General features: G+C 36.9%; 1 protein-coding gene across 9 annotated transcripts in view; it reads right to left on the bottom strand.

Annotated features, from left to right (window-relative positions):
• Window positions 1–6: 6 nt before the first annotated feature.
• The window catches only part of HEPACAM2 (HEPACAM family member 2), a 45,951-nt gene continuing 21,820 nt past the window's right edge, over window positions 7–24,137 (bottom strand). For 2 of the 9 annotated variants that reach the window (XM_031027744.2, XM_006732936.3), the window contains 6 exons: window positions 12,994–13,119; window positions 12,879–12,903; window positions 12,751–12,788; window positions 11,370–11,443; window positions 7,975–8,084; window positions 6,576–7,531 (listed from right to left, as the gene is read on the bottom strand). In XM_031027744.2, the coding sequence (XP_030883604.1) occupies window positions 7,456–7,531; window positions 7,975–8,084; window positions 11,370–11,443; window positions 12,751–12,788; window positions 12,879–12,903; window positions 12,994–13,119 (449 nt within the window). In that variant the 3' untranslated portion in view covers window positions 6,576–7,455. Of the gene's footprint in view, window positions 75–4,236; window positions 5,017–6,575; window positions 7,532–7,970; window positions 8,085–11,369; window positions 11,444–12,750; window positions 12,789–12,878; window positions 12,904–12,993; window positions 13,120–24,137 lie in introns of those variants that run through there. The other 7 variants (XM_006732935.3, XM_081800537.1, XM_081800534.1 and 4 more) reach the window with 6 other exon arrangements.

Below are 24,137 nucleotides of genomic sequence, written 5' to 3'. Positions count from 1 at the left end.
GAACTTGGGTTCTTGATGATACTGTTCAGTCATTAAATTAACCAATCCTGGAGTCTACCTTGCATTTGAACTTCCTGTCATTTGGGATAATAAATTATTTAAGTCAGTTTTAGTCAGAATTTTCTGTTATTTGCTGCCAAAGGCATTGTAAGTATATAAAAATGATTCAAATTTATTTCTTAAACCCAGGCCTCTCCTCAGTCTCATGTTGCATATACAGCTGTTTATCAGGCATTTCTATTTGGAATCCTAAACTAGTCCTGACAAGTGATCTGTAGGTCATAAACTAGTTATTTTATAAGTAATAAGAATAAAATTTTGTAGTTACAGTCAGACCCTGATAACTCTTCTTTCTGAAGAACTAAACAGTTTGATAGGGTCTCAGTGAACTGCAGGAAAAATAGTTCCCAAAGTTATCAAGTGCCCCTGAGAATCAGTCTCAGAGGAACTTGGTTATTGGAAACATAGTAATTTATTTGCCTCCTTTAAATGGAGTCTTGTTAAATATACAGAGGGCAGGTAACCTAATTCAGTACAGTTCAAAAAACATTTATTGTCTGTGTTCTAAAGTACATATGCTGGGATGGATGCCATATGGGGCACTCAGAAGAGTATGCTATCATGGGGGTCTCTGAAGTCCCCACCTCCTGGGACAACTGCTTTATGTAGAATATAAGGGACTGCTCTGAAGCTTCAGAAACCTTCTATCATTAGCCTAAGGTGGAATTCTGCTGCAGGGAAGAAGCAATCTGCCAGTTTATGCCCTATTGAATGGCAAGCAATTGAGCTGTCATCTTTCTTGGGAGCATATTCAAGTGAGAAAGTTCTCAGACACAAAAAGAAATAACCTGTTCGCTGGAGGACCAGTGGTATTTGAAACTAACGAAGTTCCTAAAGTAGGGATGACAGAAGAAAAATTTGTGTGCACTCCACTCCATGGTGCCCTGTCCAGTGAAATCACGTGGTACAATGGAAAAGACCCTGGACTTGGAGCCAGAAGTGCAGTTTAGGGATCAGCTCTGCCACTCGATGGTTTGGTGATTTTCAGAGTCTTTTCACTTCCTGAATCTCTCTTCATCTATAAAATGGGCATGCTTGTTCTAGCCCACAAGGTTCTTGTGAAGATCAAAGTTGGTAATGAATATGAAAATGTTTATAAACCTCAAGGCTAACATGGTAATGCCAATAAACACTATCTCGGAGATGAGAGTAACAGTGTTAAATCCAAGTGCTCTGTCTGATTTCCACATCTGCTTGTGAGATAGAAACTTTTGCTTTCTTACTGCCTCAGGAAATTAAAACATAGACATCCATGTATATTTGAACATGAACTTTAGAGGAATATATAAGAATAACATAAGAATTCACAGGGATACACAGCAATATAGAAACAGAAAATAAAAACTTCCTAAAAATAAATTAAATCTTTAATAATATATAAACTACTACCCATATGCCATGCACTGTGTTATCATTCAATTTTATTATTTTAACAAAACTTTATAAGGTGTTATGATCTCATAAAACTGAGTGATCACATGGACTATCTTTGAGTGTATGTATGCAGTTTGTTTTAGCTGAAATTGTCTTATTAACATGGAAGTGCACAAATGTCAAAAACAAGGGAAACTTTTATTCACAAGTATTTTATTTATTTTTGTTTAAAAGTCTATCAGTAGGATATATTCTTTAATGAACACTAGGAATACAATTCTATTCCAAGTTAGAAGCAGTAATAGAAAGTTAAAAATTTTAACAAGAGCTCAGCTAAGATTACGTTTAGTAATAAGGAAAGAACTTTAGGCTGGTTTTAAAAGATTAATTTGTTAGGTAAACATCTGGGTTTGGTTCATCACTTGCCTTGGAAACCTTGATTAATTTATGAGATTTTCATCCCCATATACTAAAAAAGCAGTGAGTTACCCGGTGTTATACACCATTGACGGCAAAAGTTAATTGGATTCTAGACCCTTTCACGTTTCTCCCTTAAGCAATTCCTTGTTGCTTTGAGTGGAACCATGCTCTAAGAGAGTCTGTATACTTGTGTGTCAGAGAGCAATACAAAAATGAGAGGAATTACAAGTGACTGAAAAGTGAGTTTGAAAAAATAAAAATATGTGTTTGTATTTCCTTTGGTTTGTGGTAAGATACTCTGGAGGGAGACACAAAATTAGCCAAACCAAAAACCAAAACCAAAAACGAATACAAACAGCTGTCTTGGCAGATACTTTTTATAAGATTTTGATTGTGAGCCATGTGAATGTATTATTACCTATTCAAGAAAAGGCTGTATAAGATGGTCTGTGATTGAAAGTGTTCCAGGGTTGGGTCTTGGAAGGGGAACACAGAGATAACAGCTGTTGCTCATTGTAGTTAATCAGCTCTTCAAGTAAGACCAGCAAGAGCCTTGGGGAGGGAGGGAATTCAAGATTGAGGAAGGAGAGAGGCAGATGGAACTTCGGTGAGTGTTGGCTGGGAAAGCTGACCTGCTCTTTTCCAGCCCTGTGAGGGGATTGCAACCTTTCTTTGGCTCTGACAGTTACAAATTGCATTCAGTTTAGAAGTCCCTCCTTAGACATCCACCTGCATATGCTGTGTGATCTTGATGTAATAAAATAATACTCAGAGATGAAGGGGAATTCATCATACTGGTTATTGACCTCATTTCTGCTTTCAATTTGCCTTTGTAAACTCTCATTGTTCCTTCACCCTGTTTTCTTTATCAACTTTATTTTTTGGGTGTATTTTATCTTGTTACATTATGCATTTATATGAGCTACCATAAATCCTTTCTGGAACTAGAAGGTGTATGAAAGAATACATGCATAACTAGTTTAGGAAAACGTTAACAGGTTATTTCTGAGAGGTGAGAATACAAGTGATTTTATATTATTTTTCTAGCCTTATTGCGATATAATTGACCTATAACATTGTGTAAGTTTAAGGTGTGATGATTTGGTACATGTACATACTGTGAAATAATTGACCACAATAAGGTTAGTTAACACAATCATCACCTCACATGATTGCAATTTTCTTTTTTGCTGTTGTGAGACTGTTTAAGATCTACTCTCTAGAGGTGATTTTAATTATCTTATGGTTAGCCATCTGCATTTCCAAGTATGTATGTATATATATTATATATTTATTTATAGTGGGCATTAATTCCTTTTCTGATTATACATATATATAAAATCTCTCTATATAATCTAATTATATAATCATATAATATATATCACATATATATGAACATATATTATACCAAATGCAAAAGAAAATGTTTGTGGTAGGACTGGTGGACTTTTCCAGCAGAGAAATACATGAGGTGGTAGAGAAAGAAGACCAGAAAGGGGGTTGTGGGACTTCGTCTTCATTTTCCTTTCACCATGTGCTTCTATGAAAAGGCGGGAAGTACAGTGTAAATGCAGTGGTTCCTTTGAAACACTTTGAAAAAGAAATGCTATTCTTGTGATTTCTTTCTCGTGTATAAAATAATAGGTCATGAGACATAGTTTAAAGTCAGTAAATACAGGTGTATACCTTCTTTTTTAATAGTTGCAGTGTGAACCATTGTATGGATCTAATGTCACTTAAAAATCCCCTATTGTTGAATATTTGGGTTGTTTCTACCTTTATTTGGCCAGAATGAAATCTTAAAGTGTGGCATTGTCAGGTCAAAGTGTTTGTAGCCAATCTCATTACACATAAATATTCATCTTTCATCTTCAAGACCTACAACACTCAGATGACCTTTCTGTGCCCACTCCCTGGGCCTCTTGCATCCTGCACAGTTGCCTCTGTGCTACTTCGTACACCTACTTCTCTCTAGGTCTCAGACCTTCCCTTCACAGAGTTTCTGCAACCTGATCCTTGGTCATCTAGTTTTATCTGATACCATTTATCTAGCAGTCTTGGCTAAAGACGATTGTGATCTGAATCAGTTATTTCCCCTGGAGGTTGTAAAATGGTGTTTTCTAATTCTGCCACTTGGTCTACTGATTTTTTAAATACAGCAATATACAAGAAGGGAGGCCTTTCCCAGAATCAGCAATTCAATCAAGTAAAAATTTCAAGCCTGAAAAAAAAAATAGCCATGAAAGAGGAAGATTCTTATTTTAGTAGTTCTCTATAATCTACACTTTATTGCACACTGGGAAATAAGGATAAAAAATCTAATTGTACAATCTGACTTTTATGTAAAATTTTTGCCCTACAAGACAAAGAGTCAAGGTCATATAAAAGCAAAACCAGAATAATTTATTTCAATGCATCTTTCCTTGAACAAAAATAAAAATAAGACTTTAATGTGTCATTTCCTTCAGTATTTTATGTCTTTTCAAAAAAAGCCACTGGTAACTGACGACCTAGGAGAAGGCAAGTCTTGCTGTTGTGAGAGCCATCCTTATTGGGTGGTACAAATAGCAGGAAATAAGTTTGGGAATAAAATTTTAAAAATTAATATAGTAATTTAACAGTAATGAGAATTAATAAAACAAAGCCTACCAGAAATTTTACAAATATAAAGTTTCCACATTCGTAAAGTAGATAGGATAGTCAATGTTGATGAAAGTGAAAGTGTAGATTAGAACTAATTGAGCTTCTTAGAGAAATTTGATATGAAAAGAGTAACTGGAAAGTCCCGTCTTTTTTTTCCCCCTCTCAGTCACTATGATAAAGATTGTCCCCTGAGGACTACTTCCCCACCATGTTCCTCTACAACACAATGCATTGTGTGTATGCTGGAAAACCTTCAGTACAATTTTTATAAATGACTCTATTCTGCGTTTAAAAGGAGTAATGAGCAAGAGGTATTGGGCTTGATTTCTTCACTGATTCCAGATGAATATACATTTCCACTGTTTTTCCTCAAAATGTTCCTTCATTATTTCACTCCAATGCACTGCTTTACCCATGAATGCTCACCTGGCAAAAAGATGTTATAAGATATGTAAAATATTCTACAGATTTCCAGTTCCACAGGTAGAAGAACCTTAAATTTTTTCTTTCTTTCAATAGCTGCAAATAATAGGAGTGTTTTGAATTAGATCAAGAAAATTACATTTATAAACCAATAAGTGTAAATAAGCAATCACTAAATTCTGTAGATAATTTCCTTTTGAAAGTAAAGGTTTACTTACTCAAATGTCCCGATTTTAAGATACTAACAGCCAGTCACGGGTTCAAAACAAACTGTGCCAGGAGCTTTAATGAGGTCAACAGATAGCATTTAAATAAATGTAGCCATAAGTTCAATAACCAAATAACTGGGCTGAGTACTAAAATATGAAAACAGGTCAACTTACCAATTTGTTAAACACCAGTCCAATTAGGTAACAGACACATACAATAATGAAAACAACACTGTTAGAATAGTCTAAGAGCCAAAGAAAAGAATTTTTTGGCTGTCTTTCCTATCTCAGAAGCAACTGTCAAACAGAGGTACAAGAAAGCAGAAAGTTATTATTCTTTACCCAGAGCTTGCACATTCACTTTGGGAAGCGGGAAGGAGAGAGATTCACCAGCCACCTGTAATATTGCATTACTCATAAAATGGATCTTTGAGTTTAATTGAACTTAAAGAATAAAGCCATAGGCAATCAGGAGAGAAAAATGCCCTCTGCATGTTTAGGGGATATTTAATTATTGAGGAATATTTATTCTACTAAGGACCACTAGTTTTTAGTTACAATAAGCAAACAAGAGCCTACTAAATTATGGAATCCTTAAAAGACAGCCTTACTTAATCTCTATCCCTAGAAGATAATGTTCTGGAAATGTTTGTAAATTGACTGTAAATAAAATAAGTGTAAAAAGGAAAATTTTAAGAGATTTTAGAGAGAAGGGAGACAGTCTTCCAGAGAGAGAAGATAAAAGAAGGGAATATTCAGAGAGGGCAGATATTGAAGGATGGAAGTAAAGGAAGAGAGAGTCCCTGGAAGACAAAGACACAGGAAGGGAAGCAAAGAAAGAGTAGGAGGACAGGGAAGGAGGTGAGCTGAGGCAATGGAGACAGAGGACTGGTGGTGTGAACTGGGGTTCTCAGGTTGCTGCCCCTCGAGGGAGCATATCCTCAATAGCAGTTTGAATAGTCCATTATGTGCTTGAAAAAGAACATTTCTGCTTTATTTTCAACCTTCTGAGTTTATTTCTAAAATAAACTTTTATATTCCCAAGAAACTCTAAAGATATTGCTCATATCTGAAAGCAGTCTAGTTTCAGAGGGTGATTTTCTTTTTTAACTTAGAGAATCATGTTTTTTTTTTTAACATGCAAAACCAACCTGATCACTTTATTTTGTGTTCTGAAATTACAGCTGCCATATTCTACTGCTTTATAAATAAATCAACATTTATTTTATCATTGGGAGCTTTAAAAGATAAACCTCAAGTTTTCATTTGGTTTGTTTGCATTCTAAATTAAAAAAAAGATAATGCAGAATAAATGACAAATAGAAAAACACATGAACTTAAATAGGTTAAAATTCCTAATTGGATATAATCTTAAAATTGGGAAGCAGACATACTCTCAAAATTCTTTCTATTCCTTACATTTAATGACAACAATAACAACAAAAATCCCGTAATTTTCTAGTCCAGAAGTAAAGAGAGTCAGGTATCATTTTAGAGAGGTGTTTTTTTTTTTTTAACTGTCATGGAATAATATTTCACTCTTGTGTTCTGATTTTTTAAATACAGCATTTAAATAATTCTTTTAAGATTTTATTTATTTATTTGAGAGAGAGTGTGCAAGGGGGAGAGGGGCAAAGAGGGAAGGAGAAGGAAAGCATTCTCGGAGGCGCTGAGCAGGGAGCCCTACCTGGGGCTCCTTCCTAGGACCCTGAGATCATGACCTGAGATGAAATCAAGAGTAGGACCCTAAACAGACTGAACCACCCAGGTGCCCCAATAATATAATTCTTTAAAACATTTTCATTTCAAGCCAGAAGTTCCTAGTCTGTCAGGATCTGCTCCTAATTTACCTGACTCCCTTTTCTCCAGGCTCCCTGGGTCAAGAAGCAATGCACTGATGGGGTCCTCTGAGGTGTCCTGCCACTTAGCCCTTAAATGACTGCAGAGTCCACCCCCCAGGAGGGTCTCCTCCCCCTAAGATGATTTCCCATGCATTCATCCACTGCTAGCTGTTGTTTTTGGTATTAATCCAGAGGTGTGCATGAATTACTTCTCTAGAACTGTTTCTTTTGCCAGAGGGGAAGTTCCTGTGTGTGGTTATTGATGTTCTTTTCAAAGTCAATAAATGACAAATAAAGAAATGATGGAAGATGATTTGTGGCAGTTATGCCTGCAGGCAGCTATAACACAAAAAGGGGAAGTTCATTTCATTATTTCAAAAGGCTGTAGGCTTAGTTTCTCCGTGGTGGCCGGGGAAGGGAGGGCAACTCCTTAGTGTCAGCCCTGAGGTTAACTGGATAAGTAGTTTCCTGGCTTTGGCCTCAGCTCAGATTTTACCGTCTCTGGATGTGAGGCCAGTCCATGCTGTGATTCTGTTCACTTGAGAGTAGACTGCTTTGAATCTGTAAGAGGTTGGACATTTGATGGTGACAGTGCTGTGCATATTTCGTAGAGGTTTTTTCCTGGTCCTATTCATAGTGACAGATCACTGGCTCTAAAATCACCACAGTCATTGGAAAATTGTCAAGATAACCAAGATTATCAGGCTTGAGAACTGGCCTGAAAATCTCTTTCATACCCAGACTCATTGGAGGGAAATGCTGGATTCCAGAGCTCTGCATCTAGTCCACTGGCCCAAGTGTACAACCCTAGAAGATACTTGTGTGTTTGTCTATTTTTTTCCCTAAAATTATTTTCCAGTGGGCAAGTGTGTTCAAATGTACAGAAGCTATAATTTCCTGTTTTAATATTTTTCTTCTGAGCCTTTCAGTAAATTCTGGGCAAAGCAGGGGCTGAATACTCAGCCCTTCCAAAGTAGCATCACCAAATGCAAGTTCATACTTACTCTGGACAGTCTTGCTGTTGGGCAGGTATGTGCTGAATGACTTCATAAATTGTACTGTGCAAATCTTGTCCTGATACGCCATCAGAGGTTTGAGCAGACCTACTTGGCATCTAGAAAATGTGGCACATTAAAAAAAAAAAATTAGCAGACTAGTAAATAGTATGTCTACTCTGCTGCATAGTTGAAAACAACTGAAGTGGTGATGATTAGAGGATTAGATCTGTTATCTTCCCTACAATGTCCATCTTCTCCTTGCTATAGTTTCCTGCACTTACCCTATGGTAGTTTATGCAGCAGCATAGCTATGAAGTCAGAAGAGGAATAGCTTAACAATGCTATCACTTTTTTTCTTCATTTAGGAAAAAAGCTGGCAGTACTGTAAAGGAAATATAATAGAAAGAATAAAATAGCAAAAGAGAAGATATCAGGACAGCTTAGAATCAGAGAGCATATACGATTATCTTTTATATTACATCTCAGTTAGCTTTTTGACACTGTTTGCCAGTGACATGTGCAAGGATGGTTGAAAAGAAAGAATAATGTGTAGACAAAAGCCCTCATCACACTGCAAGTTAATACAGACAGTACCAAGAAATACAGAACACACAAAGGGAGATGTTTTGGTTTGAATGCAGTCATGGATGGGCTCTAACTAAAGGCTTGGAAGAATGTGGGAAGCACTGCAGTATATTTCTGCCTGGTAAAAACCAACATGTATTTTGCTGAAACCGGCATTCATGTTCTATTAACTCCCCTTCCTTGTATCTGATAATTTTCTTCTTCTTGTAAACACTGCCTTCCAATTAGTTTGCTAAAGTCTGGTTCCCCTCCTCATCCCAAGCTCTTCCAATTTTCATCACACTTCCAGTCTTGTATTTATAGAGTATCACCTAGAGGACTCTTTGCCCTTGATAAATCATCTGAAGAGTTTGTTATCTCAATCCAATTTAATCTGCTATGTTGCATTGGAACATCTTAGCTCTGTGTTTTCTTTGGAAACAGTTCCCATTCCACTTGCCTAAGTTCTCACGTGCAGCCCTAGGATATGTGATTCATCCTATCATTTTTGTGCCAAGGAGATTTTCTTTACCATTTGTACAGTTGGCCCTTGAACAAACTGGGTTTGAACTGCGCAGGTCCACTTATACATGGATATTTTTCAGTAAATACAGGACATACTGTAAATGTATTTTCTCTTCCTTATGCTTTTCTTAGCATTTTTTCTCTAGCTTACTTTATTGTAAGAATACAATATATAATACAAATATGCATTAACTGACTGTTGATATTATTGGTAAGACTTTTGGTCAAAGTAGGCTACTAGTAGTTAAGTTTTGGGGGAGTCAAAAGTTATAGGCAGATTTTTGATTGGGTAGCCTTGGCACCCCTAACCCCCATGTTGTTCCAGGGTCAAGTGTACTTGAGATCAACTCTTGAGTTTTTTTGGTATGGGGGTGTTTGGGGGCTATGATAAAAGCAATCTATAGGTAATGACTTATTCACCTAAGCTCATATCAGCTGGTAACAAGTAATAAATTTGTTCATTTCATGCCATAGCTTTCTGTCCAATTCCCCAAAGAGGTGCTAAATGGACAGTAAAATCTACAGCAAGTAGAGAGAGGAGGAAGATTCCACATGTCCATGTACCACAAGCTGAGAGATGATTCTTATTTTTAAAAACTCAAAAAGTAAGTTATTTCCCTTCTTAACTTCAACTTTGACATCTTGGCCTTATTATTGTTTTTCCTTTTCTTCTCAAAGCCATTGCATTTGGTTGCTAATCTTCACACATAACTGCCATGCTGGCTTCTTCTAACACCGGGTGTCCTACACATGTCTTGTTCCTCATCCTTTTCCTTCCATTGTTGGTGTTGATTTCTCACTTCTTCCCAAAGCACCTTGCACCACCAATGAAGAACCTTAGCTGACTCCTCAGGAATTTTCAGCTTTGAAGATCGGCATAGCTCCAAATTAAGTTATTCTACTTATAACAGAAATAAGGGCGGCTTCTGATATGTAATCAAAGTGCTCATTTCTCTGCCCCAAGTTCTTGAGGATTATAGCATTTTGAGCATACAGGTCTTCCCAATAACATCTTCAAACTGAATACTAATTAATCACAAGGTTAAATTTAAAGTTTCTTACATAGATCTCACTCCTTTCTCATGAATTCCTAGGAATAAATTCTGCATCATTATAAATAAACTCCCCAGTTTCAAAAATTCAATTCTAAGTCTTACCAGATCTTCAGTTTCCTGCTCTCCTATTTAAAAGCCACACCTGACAAGGGGCTTTCTGCTGTGGTGAGAAGCTGTTTGAAATAATTGATCTACAAATATTTATTTTTGTCCTTTTCATTGTAGAAGTGAAAGGTGAGCCAGTGCTGTCTGAGACTGAATAGGGTAGTGCGAAGCTTTGCAATGCAGTTCTGCCCTTCATCTGTGATCATGGTGCTACCAACGTGCCCTTAGGAGGATGAAATACAAATCAGTCTCCCTCTATTACTCACATAGCATTTGTGAAGTAAAGTCTGTGGCTAGGAAAATTACTGTATGAACCTTATGCATTGATAGAATTCACTGAACAGACAGGTGAGGTAACCAATCCCTAATGACAAATAGTTCTTAAAAAAAAAAAGGAAATGAAAATGCCTTGAAGCAAGTAGTTTGTTTATGGCCCCTTCCCTAAGTAAACTATCATAGGGGAACAAGAAAGCAGAGGTAAGACTGGTCCTACAGAAATCTATAAAAATGCTTAACGAGCTTATTAGCTCAGAGAACATTCTTTAAGTCTGTTAAACAAAACATATTGTTTTAAAAGACCTTGTCTTTGCAAACTGAAAAAATGTTTCAACGGTGTAAAGGCTCCCCATCTCACATCTCAGGCACCTTTAGGATAAAAAATAAAGATGTGTACTTGCATACTTTGGGTTTATACGGTACCTTTCTTCTGAAGAGCATAAGGGTATGAGTAAGGGTATGATCAATTGTCTTTGCAAGCTATGAGGGGAAGGGAAGGGAAAGTGAGGAACAGAGAGAGAGAGAGAGAGTTCAGTGAAGTGACAGGCTCTAGCCATCAAGGTGATGCAGAATGATTTAAATCTGGGTCCCTGATCCCCTATTTGTTAAGTTCTCTTGAACTTCAACCTAGTTAGTTCTCTCTTTGCTGAGCTTACCAGGTAAAGAATGTTTACAAATTAGTGTAACTTCCTAATTCGTGTTAGCCTTACTTATAAAGGCCAAGAAAGATGCTTTAGCTCCTCGGATCTGGCAACATCATTCACTACAAAGCGAGTAAACTCTGCTGAGGGTAGCACAGCCATTTGACCACACTGCCTGAGTGCTTAACTGAATGCTGCTTACACCTCTGGTTAATCAGCCACTAGGGAAACCAACCCTGGGAACACCAGAAGCATCTGGAAAAGCAACAAATTCATATATTCCAAAGTCATCCAGAGCATCTTCATGGCCTGAAATGTAAAACAAACACTACTTACAAATCAAATGCCTCGAACTGCTACTGTAGTTTTTTTTAAGCCTTTGTAAAACTTATCTTTACTGTTTGCTTCAAGTGGTATGTGTATAAAACCAATTTAACATTTCCTAATCCCCTATAGTCATATTGTCACTAAGCAGTGTTGGAAATCACTCCTTCAGAAGCTGAGAATTGAAACTAAATTGGGACAATTATTCTTAAAGCCTGATGTGGGAAGGTGTATTCTATATTCAAATGAACACGTGTGGGCAGGCTTGTCCTTTTTAACTCTCAGTTACCAAAGAGCACACCAAGGCTTCAGCCTGGGAGTCACAGCATCTCTTAATCTACACATAATATGTACTGCACCCTGCCAAATTTAAAACAGAGACCATCAGAACTAATAAGAATACATAATTAAATATAGCTGCCCATGTGTCCAAAATATAATACAAGGCAATATCAGAATCACCCAAACTATCATCTGTAAAATGATGGGAATGGGGTGGTTGGGAGGAACCAGATGGTCTCTGGGGCTTGATAAGAGGAAGCAGACCCACATTCACTAAGCATCCAGGCATATTAGGCACTCCACCTACATCATTGTATTTAATTCTCATAGCAACCCTGGTGTGTGTGTGGGGGGGAGTTATTATCTCTATTATATAGATGAGGAAGTTGAGGTCAAGAAAAATTCATTAATTTTCTCAAGGTGACACTGGAAAAAAGTGGCATATATGGCACTGAAACCCAGCTCCCTGTGACTCCAAGGCCTGAGTTAAAGCCCCATTGTTAGCTTATAACAACTCTGTAGGGAGTCAGTACTGAATGGCAATGAGGGGCAATCTGGGGACAAAGAAGCAGCAAAGCTGTCAAACCTCCCTTTCCTTTTCTCCTTGGGATGGAGCTGCCAGCATTGTATCTGCTTTAGGAAAGACTAAATTGAGAGGGTCCTGGGCATTTTCAAAATAATACAAGGATCAATGGATTAGGATTCAAAAGAACTCAGTGACGGTGGGCAAGTGACTTAATCTCCCAGGCCTTGGTTCTCTTGCCTATAAAAATGGAGTTGAGTGCCTTTCAGGCTTATTTTATAGACTTGCATGACTTAGATAAAACCAATACAAGGGATAGCACTTTGTAAAGTGAAGGCACTATTTAAAGGTAAAGGACTGTTAGTATTATATCAATAATAGCTTATGGGAATTATATCAATAGTACATTATATATAATAATTATTATCAACAATATTAATTCATATACATTAACATTGATATTAGTCCCTTTCAGCATGGCCATTACCTGAAAATGTTTGAGCTTTCCTGTATTCTGTTTCTGGCCTGAAAAAAAAATAGGTATTTCTGTCAGTGATAATAACTGAGGAAAAAGCCTTCAGGAAAAAATTATTTTTGTAGGAACATACGTATTACCTGCCTCCTAGCTTCTGTTTTATAACTAAAACCAAGAGGAAAAAAAACCATAGTAAGGTACTTTTTAGTACACATATAAAACAATTTGTAAATTTTCTTTCTAATTTTAACCTACCTTTGTAGGGTTGATATTTTTTCCATAGGAAGAGAAGACACATGGATATAATCAAAAAGAGTGATATTCCAGTTATACTTGCTAAAGGGGACAATGATTTCCCTTTTTGTGCAAGCTTCTCCAGTCCTAAATAAAAGACATATGTTAAATATTTTTACTAAAGATCAATAATAAATTACTATATAGTTTGAGTTGTTTATGCTTTATCTGGGGACATTACTGCACCTATATATTATATATTATTTCTTTTGTGTGTGAATGTATGTATATATAGAGAGAGAGAGAGAGAGAGAGACGGGGTTGGGGGGGGAGGAGGGGAGACTGTGTGTTAGCAAGTGAGAATGAGAAAGTCCAAGCAGAAGGAATGCAGTTATTTTAGAAAACACAGCCATTTGACCACAATGGCCTAAATTCTCTAAGGATATTTGTAATTGGAAATGTGGTAATCTACCCAGGATAATACTGATGTGTTGTACTGGATGTAGCAAATAGCTTATGTCATACTTTCCAATAGTGTTCACCACCATTTAATTTAGATCTGTTTGATCTCATTGTATGAAACATTCCCAGTTGCTGAATTGTTCTCTTTCCTTCCATCTCGCTCTTTCAGTATAATTCAGGTACATGGATTTTCTAGGCAGGTAGTATGTGATTAAAGTGCCAGAGGGGAAGTGTTTATTTCAAATACACTCTACTAATTTTTGACCAATAAAGAAATTTTAATTCCTAAAATAGAATATGTGTGATTGTGAATAAAATATTTGGAGTCCCACACTGTAACTAAAATTCATTTGGGGGTGCCTGGGTAGCTCAGTCATCAAGTGTCTGCCTTTGGCTCAGGTCATGATCTCAGGGTCCCGGGATGGAGCCCGCATCCGGCTCCCTGCTCAGTGGGAAGGCTGCTTCTCCCTCTCCCACTCCCCCTGCTTGTGTTCCCTCTCTAGCTGTGTCTCTCTCTGTCAAATAAATAAATTTAAAAATCTTAAAAAAAAATAAAAAAATAAAATTCACTTTGTTTTGCAAGTCATTCCTTTTATTTAATATTCCTATATAAAATATGGGGTAATAGCTATAGCTAACACCTGCTGAGTGCTTATAATACATCCGGCTCTGTTCTAAGAGTATATGATATATATTAACCCATTGAATGTTCACAACAATCAATAAGGAAGTATTATTATTATCATCCTCCTCTTATAGATGAGGAAGCTGAGGCTTGCCCAAGGTCACTCAGGTAATAAGTGGGCAGAGTTCAGATGTGGCCCAGGCTCTTGACACTTAGTGCTGCCTCCATTTTTTTTTTTTTTTAAGATTTTATTTATTTGAGAGAGAGAGCGAGAGAGCGCACAAGTGGGTGGGAGGGGCAGAGAGAGGGAGAAGCAGGCTCCTGGCTGAGCAGGGACCCTGGGATCAGGACCTGAGCGTGAGCTGAAGGCAGTTGCTTAACTGACTGAGCCACCCAGGTGCCCCCCCTTTGATGCAATTTAAAACCAACTTATTAACCATGGCTACATTAACACCACTTTTAGACTATGATATGTTTAGTCATAGAGTTAATCTATAAAGTGGGAAGTAGTTGTGACCTGCAACAAATGTGAGTAACAGATGTCTTCCATGAATCACGTGACTCAGGTATTGATGTGGAAATGAAATGAACTGTGGCAGTTGCCTGTCCCAGTCCAGCTTAATGTGGGAGTGAACGTCATGGGATATTGCTTCCATCCTGGGTGAACTTGGGTGCAGTGAAGAGCTTGGTGGCCACCCAGCTCTGCAATAAATATCCAGGCTGTACTGTGTTGTCTTCCCCAATAAAGACTCTGCTGAGGTCTCTAGCAGCAAAGACAAAGAAAAAACCTTAGTATTTATTTCCATTCTTTCACTGTGGCCATATACATACTCTCATGGCTTTTCTATCTAGAACACTTTCATCTTTTAATCTTCCCAGAATCTTCTCGTAATATAATATAGATCCCGTATGTCAAATTCCAGTTAAAAAGTCATGGAAATCATTTATCTCTTCTAATTTTCTCATACAATGCTGTCCAATATTCCCCTTAAATCCTTAAGAGTTAAGCAAGGTTGTTTTGCATTATCAAAAATTTTTCCTATCTCTGATGGGAAGTTTATAAATTTCTGATACACATTCAGAAAACTGTGTTCTTAAAACGTTCTTTCTGTGGGATTATAATACCGGTGCAATATTTATTGCTTTTAAACATATTTTAAATTAAACTCTTAAACTTTGGATGGAAGAAATAAATGCATCACAGGGTGGTTTAAAACGAATGAGAATGGCGATTTTTGGTTCTAGATCTCCACTAGAACATCAAAAAACTTATTAGAAAGATTATTTTTCCTTCTTTTCTCTGTTAATTTATATTCTCCCATTGTTGGAAAGCTGACCTTTTAGTTTGGAACTACTTTAGCATTTGGGTGATCTCTTTGTGAGGTTTGAGCCTTTCTTCAGATACTCTGCTCCTACTTCAAGGGTTTGTTCTTTCTAGAGAGCTGGGCAACATTGGATGAGCCACTTGACTTTGATGGCCTTGATTCTCACACTAGTGAAATGAGGAGGTTAGAGTGAGAGGCCTTTAAGTTCTCTTGCTGCTCTAATATCCTAGAATTTGGGGCAGCCAGAGAGTTTTACATGAAGTATATTATGTAAATAGGACACTATCCAGTGGGTCTACAGGTAACTGAGTCTCAAAAAAAATGTATGTATGTACATATATATATATATACACACACACACACAAAAGTTACAAATTTTAATGATAAAATGGAAGTGTAGCACATAACTTAGAATTATGTGCTATGTAAAATATGCAATACTCTTTATTGTTAATTACATATAGCTAACTGATTCTCAGGAAATGCATTTGTTGATTTTTGCTGAACTCTTATATTTTCCACCCATGGGTGAAATTCAACCATATTTTGAAAAAATTAGACTTTAAATAACTACTATGATTACTATGCAATTGAGCAAAGAAATAGCTTACATCATATATGATCAAGTGTAGTTTCAACATAGATATTGGTTGATATTTAATAAGATGAAAATGAAATAACAACATACATTGGAACTTCATACATTCATCAATGATGTGAATAACTGCTGGACTGAGTAATAGTTTTTGATGCTGGAAGAATAGGTCCTCAATTTTTTGTGCCATACATAATGTAATGGCTATGGACACAATATACTTTTTTTTTTTTTTTTTTAGATTTTATTTATTTATTTGACAGAGAGACACAGCAAGAGAGGGAACACAAGCAGGGGGAGTGGGAGAGGGAGAAGCAGGCTCCCTGCCAAGCAGGGAGCCCAATGCGGGGCTCGATCCCAGGACCCTGGGATCATGACCTGAGCCGAAGGCAGATGCTTAATGACTGAGCCACCCAGGCACCCCTGGACACAATATACTTTTAAATTTAATCTCTATTATTATTTTCTTCATCACTTTCTTAAGTGTAGACAATTTTACTATAGAACAACATCCTGTGAGTTTTTCAAAAGTAGTATTTTCATGATCATTAAGTTCAAAATATTTTATAATTTTCACTGAGATTTCTTATTTGACCTATGAGTTATTTAGAAGCATGTTGCTTAATTTCCTGAAGTTTGGGAGTTTCCTAGTTTCTTCTCTGTTGTTGATTTTTAGTTGAAGTCCACTCTAGTTAGAGAGCAGACCCTGCTTTATTTCAATCATTCGAATGCCAAGATTTTAGAAAAATGACCATATACATGGTCATATGAACAGAGGGTGTGGTCTACAGTTGTTGTATGTTATATTCTATATTATTGAAATTAGGACAGATTGTTTTTCTCTATTCCAACTAAGTTTTTGTCTATGTATTCTATCAGTTACTGAGAGAGATATGCTAAAATCTCTGATTATGGATTTTTCTACTTCTTTGTTAATTTTTGCTATTTATTATACTTTGAAGCAATGCTAGTAGATGCATTCAAATTCAGAATTTTTATATTCTCCTGCTGGATAGATCACTTTACTCTTATGAAATGTCCACTTTCTATCTAAAGTAATACTTCTTATCTTAAAAAATATATCTAATTCGCCTGATACTAGTAGAGCTTTATCAGCTTTCTTCTGGCTATTTTTATGGTTTATCTGTTCATTCTTTTACTTTCAATCTTTCAGTATCCTTACAGATAAGGTGTATACCTTATAAACATCAAATTGTATTTTTTTGCATCAAATAGTATTTTTTAATCCAGTTTGACAATATTTGTCTTTTAGTTGGAATATTTGGTACATTAGCATTTACTGGAATTACTAAATATATTTGGCTGAGATCTACAATCTTATTATTTTTTCTATATTTCCTCCATTTTTATCTCACCTTTCTTGTCTTAATTTGGATTAATCAGGATTTCATTTTATTCCTCTTTTCCTCTCTAGTTACTTGGTAGTTGTACATTTTTCTTTGTCTCTTAGACTTTGGAGATTTTAAAAAAACTAACCAAGATTAATACTTTTACTGTTTGCCACTTCCACTGGCCTCCAAAATACAAGAATAAGTTCCATATTAAAGATGAAAAGGCTAAGACTCCAGGATACAAAGCTGAACTCAATTAATGTCTGACTATAATTCTATGCTTTCCACCACTTCCACCTGAAGTGAAGAAACAGAAGTCCTTCCACTCATTAAGCCCAAAGCCACTCAGTTCTACCAACTGAAATTACAAAAAATAAATCAAATCTTTTTCTGCATGATGCCATCTCAATTATTTATTGAAACTCTCATATCTCCCCTAGAATTCTCTTCTTCAGATTCAGTATCTCCAGATGGTTTATTGTTCTTTGTATGACTGATTTCCACATTCTCTACTGTCCTAGAGATAGAATTTTGGAAACTCAACAAAAGCTAATCTATTTTACTTCTAAAATATAAATTCAGAAGGACCCATATTCTGGTGTGGTTGTCAATAAGATAAAGGCAAATAGAATACTCTCTTGAAACACCACCAGGGATAGAAAAGCAATGTAATAAAGAAGAAATACTAAATAATAGAATGGCATAATTTAAGATATAGTATATGATTTGGATACCACTTTTAGCAAGTAAATTCTCTATTTCTTCATTTTAGATCCAATATTAAAATCAAAACTAGCCGATTTTCAGACCTGCACAATTAAATTATGAGAATTACATGTATATAAAACTAAATGTACATTTGTTTCCCATTTATTTGGTAGAGATGTATCATATCAGTAATAATGTAAATAATAAAAAAATTAAAGTACTATTTATAGGTACAGACAAAGAAATAGTCTCAGAGAAACTAAAATATTTGCCATATTCAGTAGTCATAGAACTAAGACTGGAACATAGGTTTTTTCCTACTGCAAGTTCAATTTTTTCCTGTTAATCCATAGTAAAAGAATGGTTTTGTAATGCAGGTATCCAGTTTTACCTCTAATCTTTTCTAACAGGAGACTTGATGTGTTTCAGCTCTTTCACTTCTTCATAGTTGGACTGCCTTCACCAAAATTCCCCTAACCCCTCAAAAAAGTATTGAGTGGTGATTTATTCTTGTCAAGTTTCTGCTATGTGCTTTACCATGAGAAAAACTGCAGAAAAACATTTTAGTATAGTCTCAGTTGTTTTTTTCCCCCCTTAAGCTTGAAAATATGCTAATAATTATTACTTCCAAGTACTTCTCATTCTAATGGTAAGGTTACACTCTTGCATACATCAGCTCTTCGCCAGGCACTTCTGTGATTCTGAAACCAACCAAAAGTTGGTTTAACATGCAATGATTGGCCATCTTACATTTAAATAAGACATCTTCTCGCCTCTCCTTCATTTTTAACTTTTTGTCCCTTTTGATTTGTTTCTTAAAATGATTGAATTTACACATTTCGTCCTACAGAGGATTCCACTTATTACTTTTACCATTACTTCCTTATCTCTTTAATTAATTAGTTAATTAATTAATTTTTAAGTAGTCTCCACACCCAACATGGGGCTTGAAGCCACAACCCTGAGATCAAGAGCTGCACGCTCCATCGACTGAGCCAGCCAGGCACCCCTACTTCCTTATCTCTTCAGACTCCTTTCTTATTGCTCTCTTGCCTCCTTTCCCCTTGGCCCCTGTTAGCCCTACATCAGAGAACCACCTTGTAGCGACCACTGTCTGTATCCCAAAACCTTGGCTATGGTGAAGGCCAAGCATCCTTTCCCTGGAGAATGAGGAATAGGGATAGTCTTTATTCTCAGAACAAATGATCTTCCCCGTTAGGCCCCCTTCTTTCTAGAGCATTCTGAGTCTCTCCTCTCAACACTGATTCTCTGTCTCAGAACATGAAATCTGCTCCCTTTCACAAAATAAAAAATGCCAAATATGTCAAGGATCAAATCAAGGGGCACAGTTGCTGCAGTCTCAGCTCTAGGCAAGTGTATTTTGGAGAGATGGACTTCCAGACCCCAACTTGAGAAATTCTGATCCTATTGCTACAGAGAATGTATAGGAATTCTGAATGCAGTTCTGGACACTCGCAGGAGCCCCATTCTTTCTTTCAGAGAGTTTTCTACTGTTCAGCTCATAGCATGCCATTCTCTTCATTATTTAAATATGACTGACTCATTTACCAAAGCCCTAGTGCAAATGCTATTTGCCCCCTCCTTAGGCAAACAAATAAAATGAAATAATACATTAAGTGCAAATATGGGCAAGAGGTGTGGTATCCATGGTATCACAGCCCTGCTGTTTGAGAGACTGCACCCAGAACAGGACAGCCATATGCTACCAGTCTGCCTGCCTGCCTGCCTTCCTTCCTTTCTTCTTTTTTAAAAGATTTTATTTATTTATTTGACAGAGAGAGACACAGCAAGAGAGGGAACACAAGCAGGGGGAGTGGGAGAAGGAGAAGCAGGCTTCCGGCAGAGCAGGGAGCCTGATGCGGGGCTCGATCCCAGGACCCTGGGATCATGACCTGAGCCGAAGGCAGACGCTTGACGACTGAGCAACCCAGGCGCCCCCCCCCAGTCTGCATTTCTATTCCTAGATCAGAATGGAGTTCTGAGATCTCTCCCATCCAATCTGTTTGCTGATTATGGTAGCTGATTCATGTCCCTATGGAGATGAAAGGACCATACTGGGGGGTGTGCTATTTCCATACTCCTCCATGGCCCCACCTGATAGACAGTTATTCTGTGCTAGATGCTCATGGGGATGTCACCTATGGTCTTAGGGTCTGGATGTCAGGGCTGTAGTTCTTTCTCAGCTGTTTTCTCCAGTGGCCCAAAGTGAAATACATCTCCTTAAGATCTTAAACAGGAGAAACTTCTAGATAGAAGAAATGAGTCAATTCATTTTCCTGCTTTGGGTCACTTTCTTTTTCTCTTCCATATGAAAAGATGTACAATAGAAATAAATATAAAAAATGATAGATTTCTCAGTATCACCTGCAAATTTGAGACATTTCTATTATATCTAAATCTCAAACTACAGCCATGTGGCTCTTGGGAACTCCAATAATTTATATATTTGAATGTCTTCACTAAACGTGAACACTTGAATTCTGATATAAACATTTTCATTTTCTATATATTGCATGTTACAGTAGTGATTTAGACCCCATTAAAACTTAAAGCATGGACACCTGCACTCAAGGAAGTCCTTAATCAAAGAAATAAAATCATTGATGTTTTTCAAAATACAAGTGGTAATTGATTAGTTTAATTGCTAGTCTTTCCTTGAAACTTATATTCTAGATATGATTTTTAGTTACAGGCTTCATAATTTCCCATTAATATGAAAACATACACATGTCATGGACAAACCAGAGTATCTCTTTGTATATAGCACAAAATTAGTTAAGGTGATGAGAAAATAAACAGTATCCTGTATATGCAATCTATGTTTTAGAAAGACCATAGTCTTGTTGATATTCTCAATCAAGACTGTCAAGGGAGGCAAGTGCCCCATTTCACTGATCTTAATATAGATTGCTTGCTTCTCAGAGTGGATGGTCAGTCAGGGCTCAACTGGTGATGTTCATTTTTTCACTGTAGGTTAGTGTACACTTAATCTCCATTGCAGAGATTCATTACTTTGGAAAATTAAAAAAAATCAGATACTTAAGACATACTATTCATTTACTTTGCCATTTGCTGCTGTTTGAGTTAAAGGTCTGTGGAGGGGGCGCCTGGGTGGCTCAGTCGTTAAGCGTCTGCCTTCGGCTCAGGTCATGATCCCAGGGTCCTGGGATCGAGCCCTGCATTGGGCTTCCTGCTCAGTGGGAAGCCTGCTTCTCCCTCTCCCACTCCCCCTGCTTGTGTTCCCTCTCTCGCTGTGTCTCTCTCTGTCAAATAAATAAAATCTTTAAAAAAAAAATAATAAAGTTCTGTGGACATATGGGGGTTGAAAAATAGCTCTAAAAACCATAAAGAGGTCACTAATGTTGACAACTCTGAATCCCTCTGAAAATTAAGCACCTGCTCTTCTTATTTACTATAATAACAAATACCTGGTCTTTGTACAGGTCAAACAGGTTTTTTTATATTTTGCAAAAGACAATTATTTGATATAAAGACTGTAGCTGTCTTTGGGCCTTGGTAATAAGATCTTAATCCAATATTGGGGGCTTCTGATATTATGAAAATACTTTGGCTAAATATTAATGGGGAAATTTCAGGCAGTAAGTTTTCAATGGGATATACAAGTACATATTATAGCGATGTTTTCACTTGCAATGAGCATGAGGAACAAGTCTAACATGACAACCAGATTGCTACTAAATGACTTTATATGCTTAATTATGGCTTGCTTTAAAATTATGTTTTGGTTAGCCACTGAGGTAAAAAGCTGGTTAAGCCAATTAAAATTTTAGTAAAATAGAAAGCAAAGGATGCACCTTAGCTGTTTACATGCCTGCTACCCATATTAGGTTGTGATCATTTTGTTAGCAGGATTTTTTTTTTTCACTTGGCATTCTCAATGCTTATCCCAGTATTTGGCCCATAATAGGTGCTAAATAATGAATAAATGAGTGTCTGATTTATAGCACCCTACACACATATATGCTTTGGAGAGCAATAAGGGAAATATATTATCCACTGCCCAAATGACACATAATTCAGTAAAAATTCTAGAGACGCATTGTCCCATATGGTAGCTACCAGACACATGTGGCTATTTGATTTAAATTAAAATTAATAAAATAAATTCAGTCCCTCAGTTGCATAGCTAAATTGAAGTGCTCAAAAGCCAGGTGAAGGTAGTGGCTACCATATTGGCTAGAGCAGATATCAAATATTTCCTTCACTGAAAAAAGTTCTATTGGATAGCACTTTTCTTTTTTTAAGATTTTATTTATTTGAGAGAGAGAGAAAGAGAGCACGATTGGGGGGCAGAGGGAGAAGGAGAAGCAGGCTCCCCGATTTGCAGGGAACGCAATACAGGGCTCAATCACAGGACCCTGGGATTGTGACCTGAGCCAAAGGCAGATGCTTAACTGACTGAGCCACCCAGGCACCCCTGGATAGCACTTTTCTAGAGAGTGTTGTATTTTCCTCATATAAAAAAACAAAACCTCACCGTGCCAGTATATAAATTCCAGTATATTCAGAGGATTTCACAAACATGAATACTCTCAATTTTAAGGAATCCTGGGAGGATTCTATCCACTATATATGTCTTCATCAGTTTGTAATTTGTTATAGTCTTATAATTCTTGGTGGCTTTTTAATAAGTTCAAAAGACTACAGAGGAGAAAAAAAACAAAACACCTTTAACACATAATTACCATACTTATGCCTGTTAAATATTCAGATTCCTAGATCCTACCTTCAAGATCCTGACCCAATAGGTCTGAGGTATCTTAATGAAAATACATTAGTAGACCTCCCCAGGTGATTTTGATGCACATGGCCCAAGGGCTACATATTGAAAAATTTAGCCTAAGAATTACAAGGATTATATTCTTGCTTCATTTATTCAAAAAAACATATTGACTCTTTCTATATTATGGGCCCTAATCTAGGCACTAGGGCTATAAAGGCAGAGGAAGAGAAGTTATCAAAGGAGAAAGTATTGATGTGTGGTACCCTTTTGCATACTTGTCCCTACACCACTAATAGGCACCCTAGCCACCATTCCGAACCTGCTCTCAGGTGTTCCCCAGGTGGATACTGACTTGTCTTTGTATGCAAAGCTAAGTCCAGGAAGGACCTGATACTAGCAGAAGTACTGGTAGTAGAGGAAGAAGCAAAAGGAGAAACAGGTGGATGAGGACAAGGTGGAAGAGGGGGATGAGGAGGAGGACAGGGAGAGGGATAGGGAGAGGAGAAGAATTTGAGAAAGAAGGAGAAGAGAAATGGGTTTGAGAAGTAGGAAGGAAGGAGAATGGATAAACTTGGTGACTGGTTGTTGGACAGGGCAATAAGCAAGAGAAAGGGGTCTGGAGTGGCATTTAGCTACCTGATTCAGGTTGGTAGATAGTAAGACCATTCACTTAAATAGGGAATACAGAAAGAATAGTAATTTGGGGGGAAAGAAGATGGTTCAGTTTTGGTATGTTTGACTTATATGCTGCCTCTGGCATTTCAACTTGGAGACACCCAGAAGGCAACCGGGTATACAGTTTTAGAGCTTTAAAGATATGGATTTGGGATGCACCAGTGTTACATGAAACCATGGGAGTGAATGAAATTATATAGGAAAGTAAAATTATTCTAGAGAGAGAGAAGAGAAGGCTCAAAAGGATGAGAATTTGGTGGACACACATTTTTAGGTAGTGATACTTAACTTTTTGTGGATTGATGAGCTTTCTATAAAAATCAGATGATTTCTAGAGAATGTCAAATTTCAAAGACTTACAAAATGTTATAGTTTCCAAGGTGTTGAGACTCCTGTTAGGAACTTCCAGATTTCAGGTGTTTAAATGATGAAAGAGGAAGGGAGGCCCATGAAGGACAGTGAGAAGAGGAGTCAAATCAGATAGTAGGAAAACCAGATTTCCAACTCATGGAGATTTATTCACCTGAGCTAATGCAATAGCAAATATAAACCAGTTTAAATGAGTAGACTGCTTCTCTTCTACTCCTGATTTTAAAATCAGGAAAGCATAAATGCATATTTAAGTAATTTATTGAATTCTCTTTTTCTTCATGGTCCC

Source organism: Leptonychotes weddellii, chromosome 12 (genome assembly GCF_054177405.1).
Source record: "Leptonychotes weddellii isolate Sample4059 chromosome 12, ASM5417740v2, whole genome shotgun sequence".
NCBI lineage: Eukaryota > Metazoa > Chordata > Mammalia > Carnivora > Phocidae > Leptonychotes > Leptonychotes weddellii.
The sequence above is the reverse complement of the archived record's forward strand: the minus strand, read 5'-3'. Positions and strand labels throughout refer to the sequence as shown.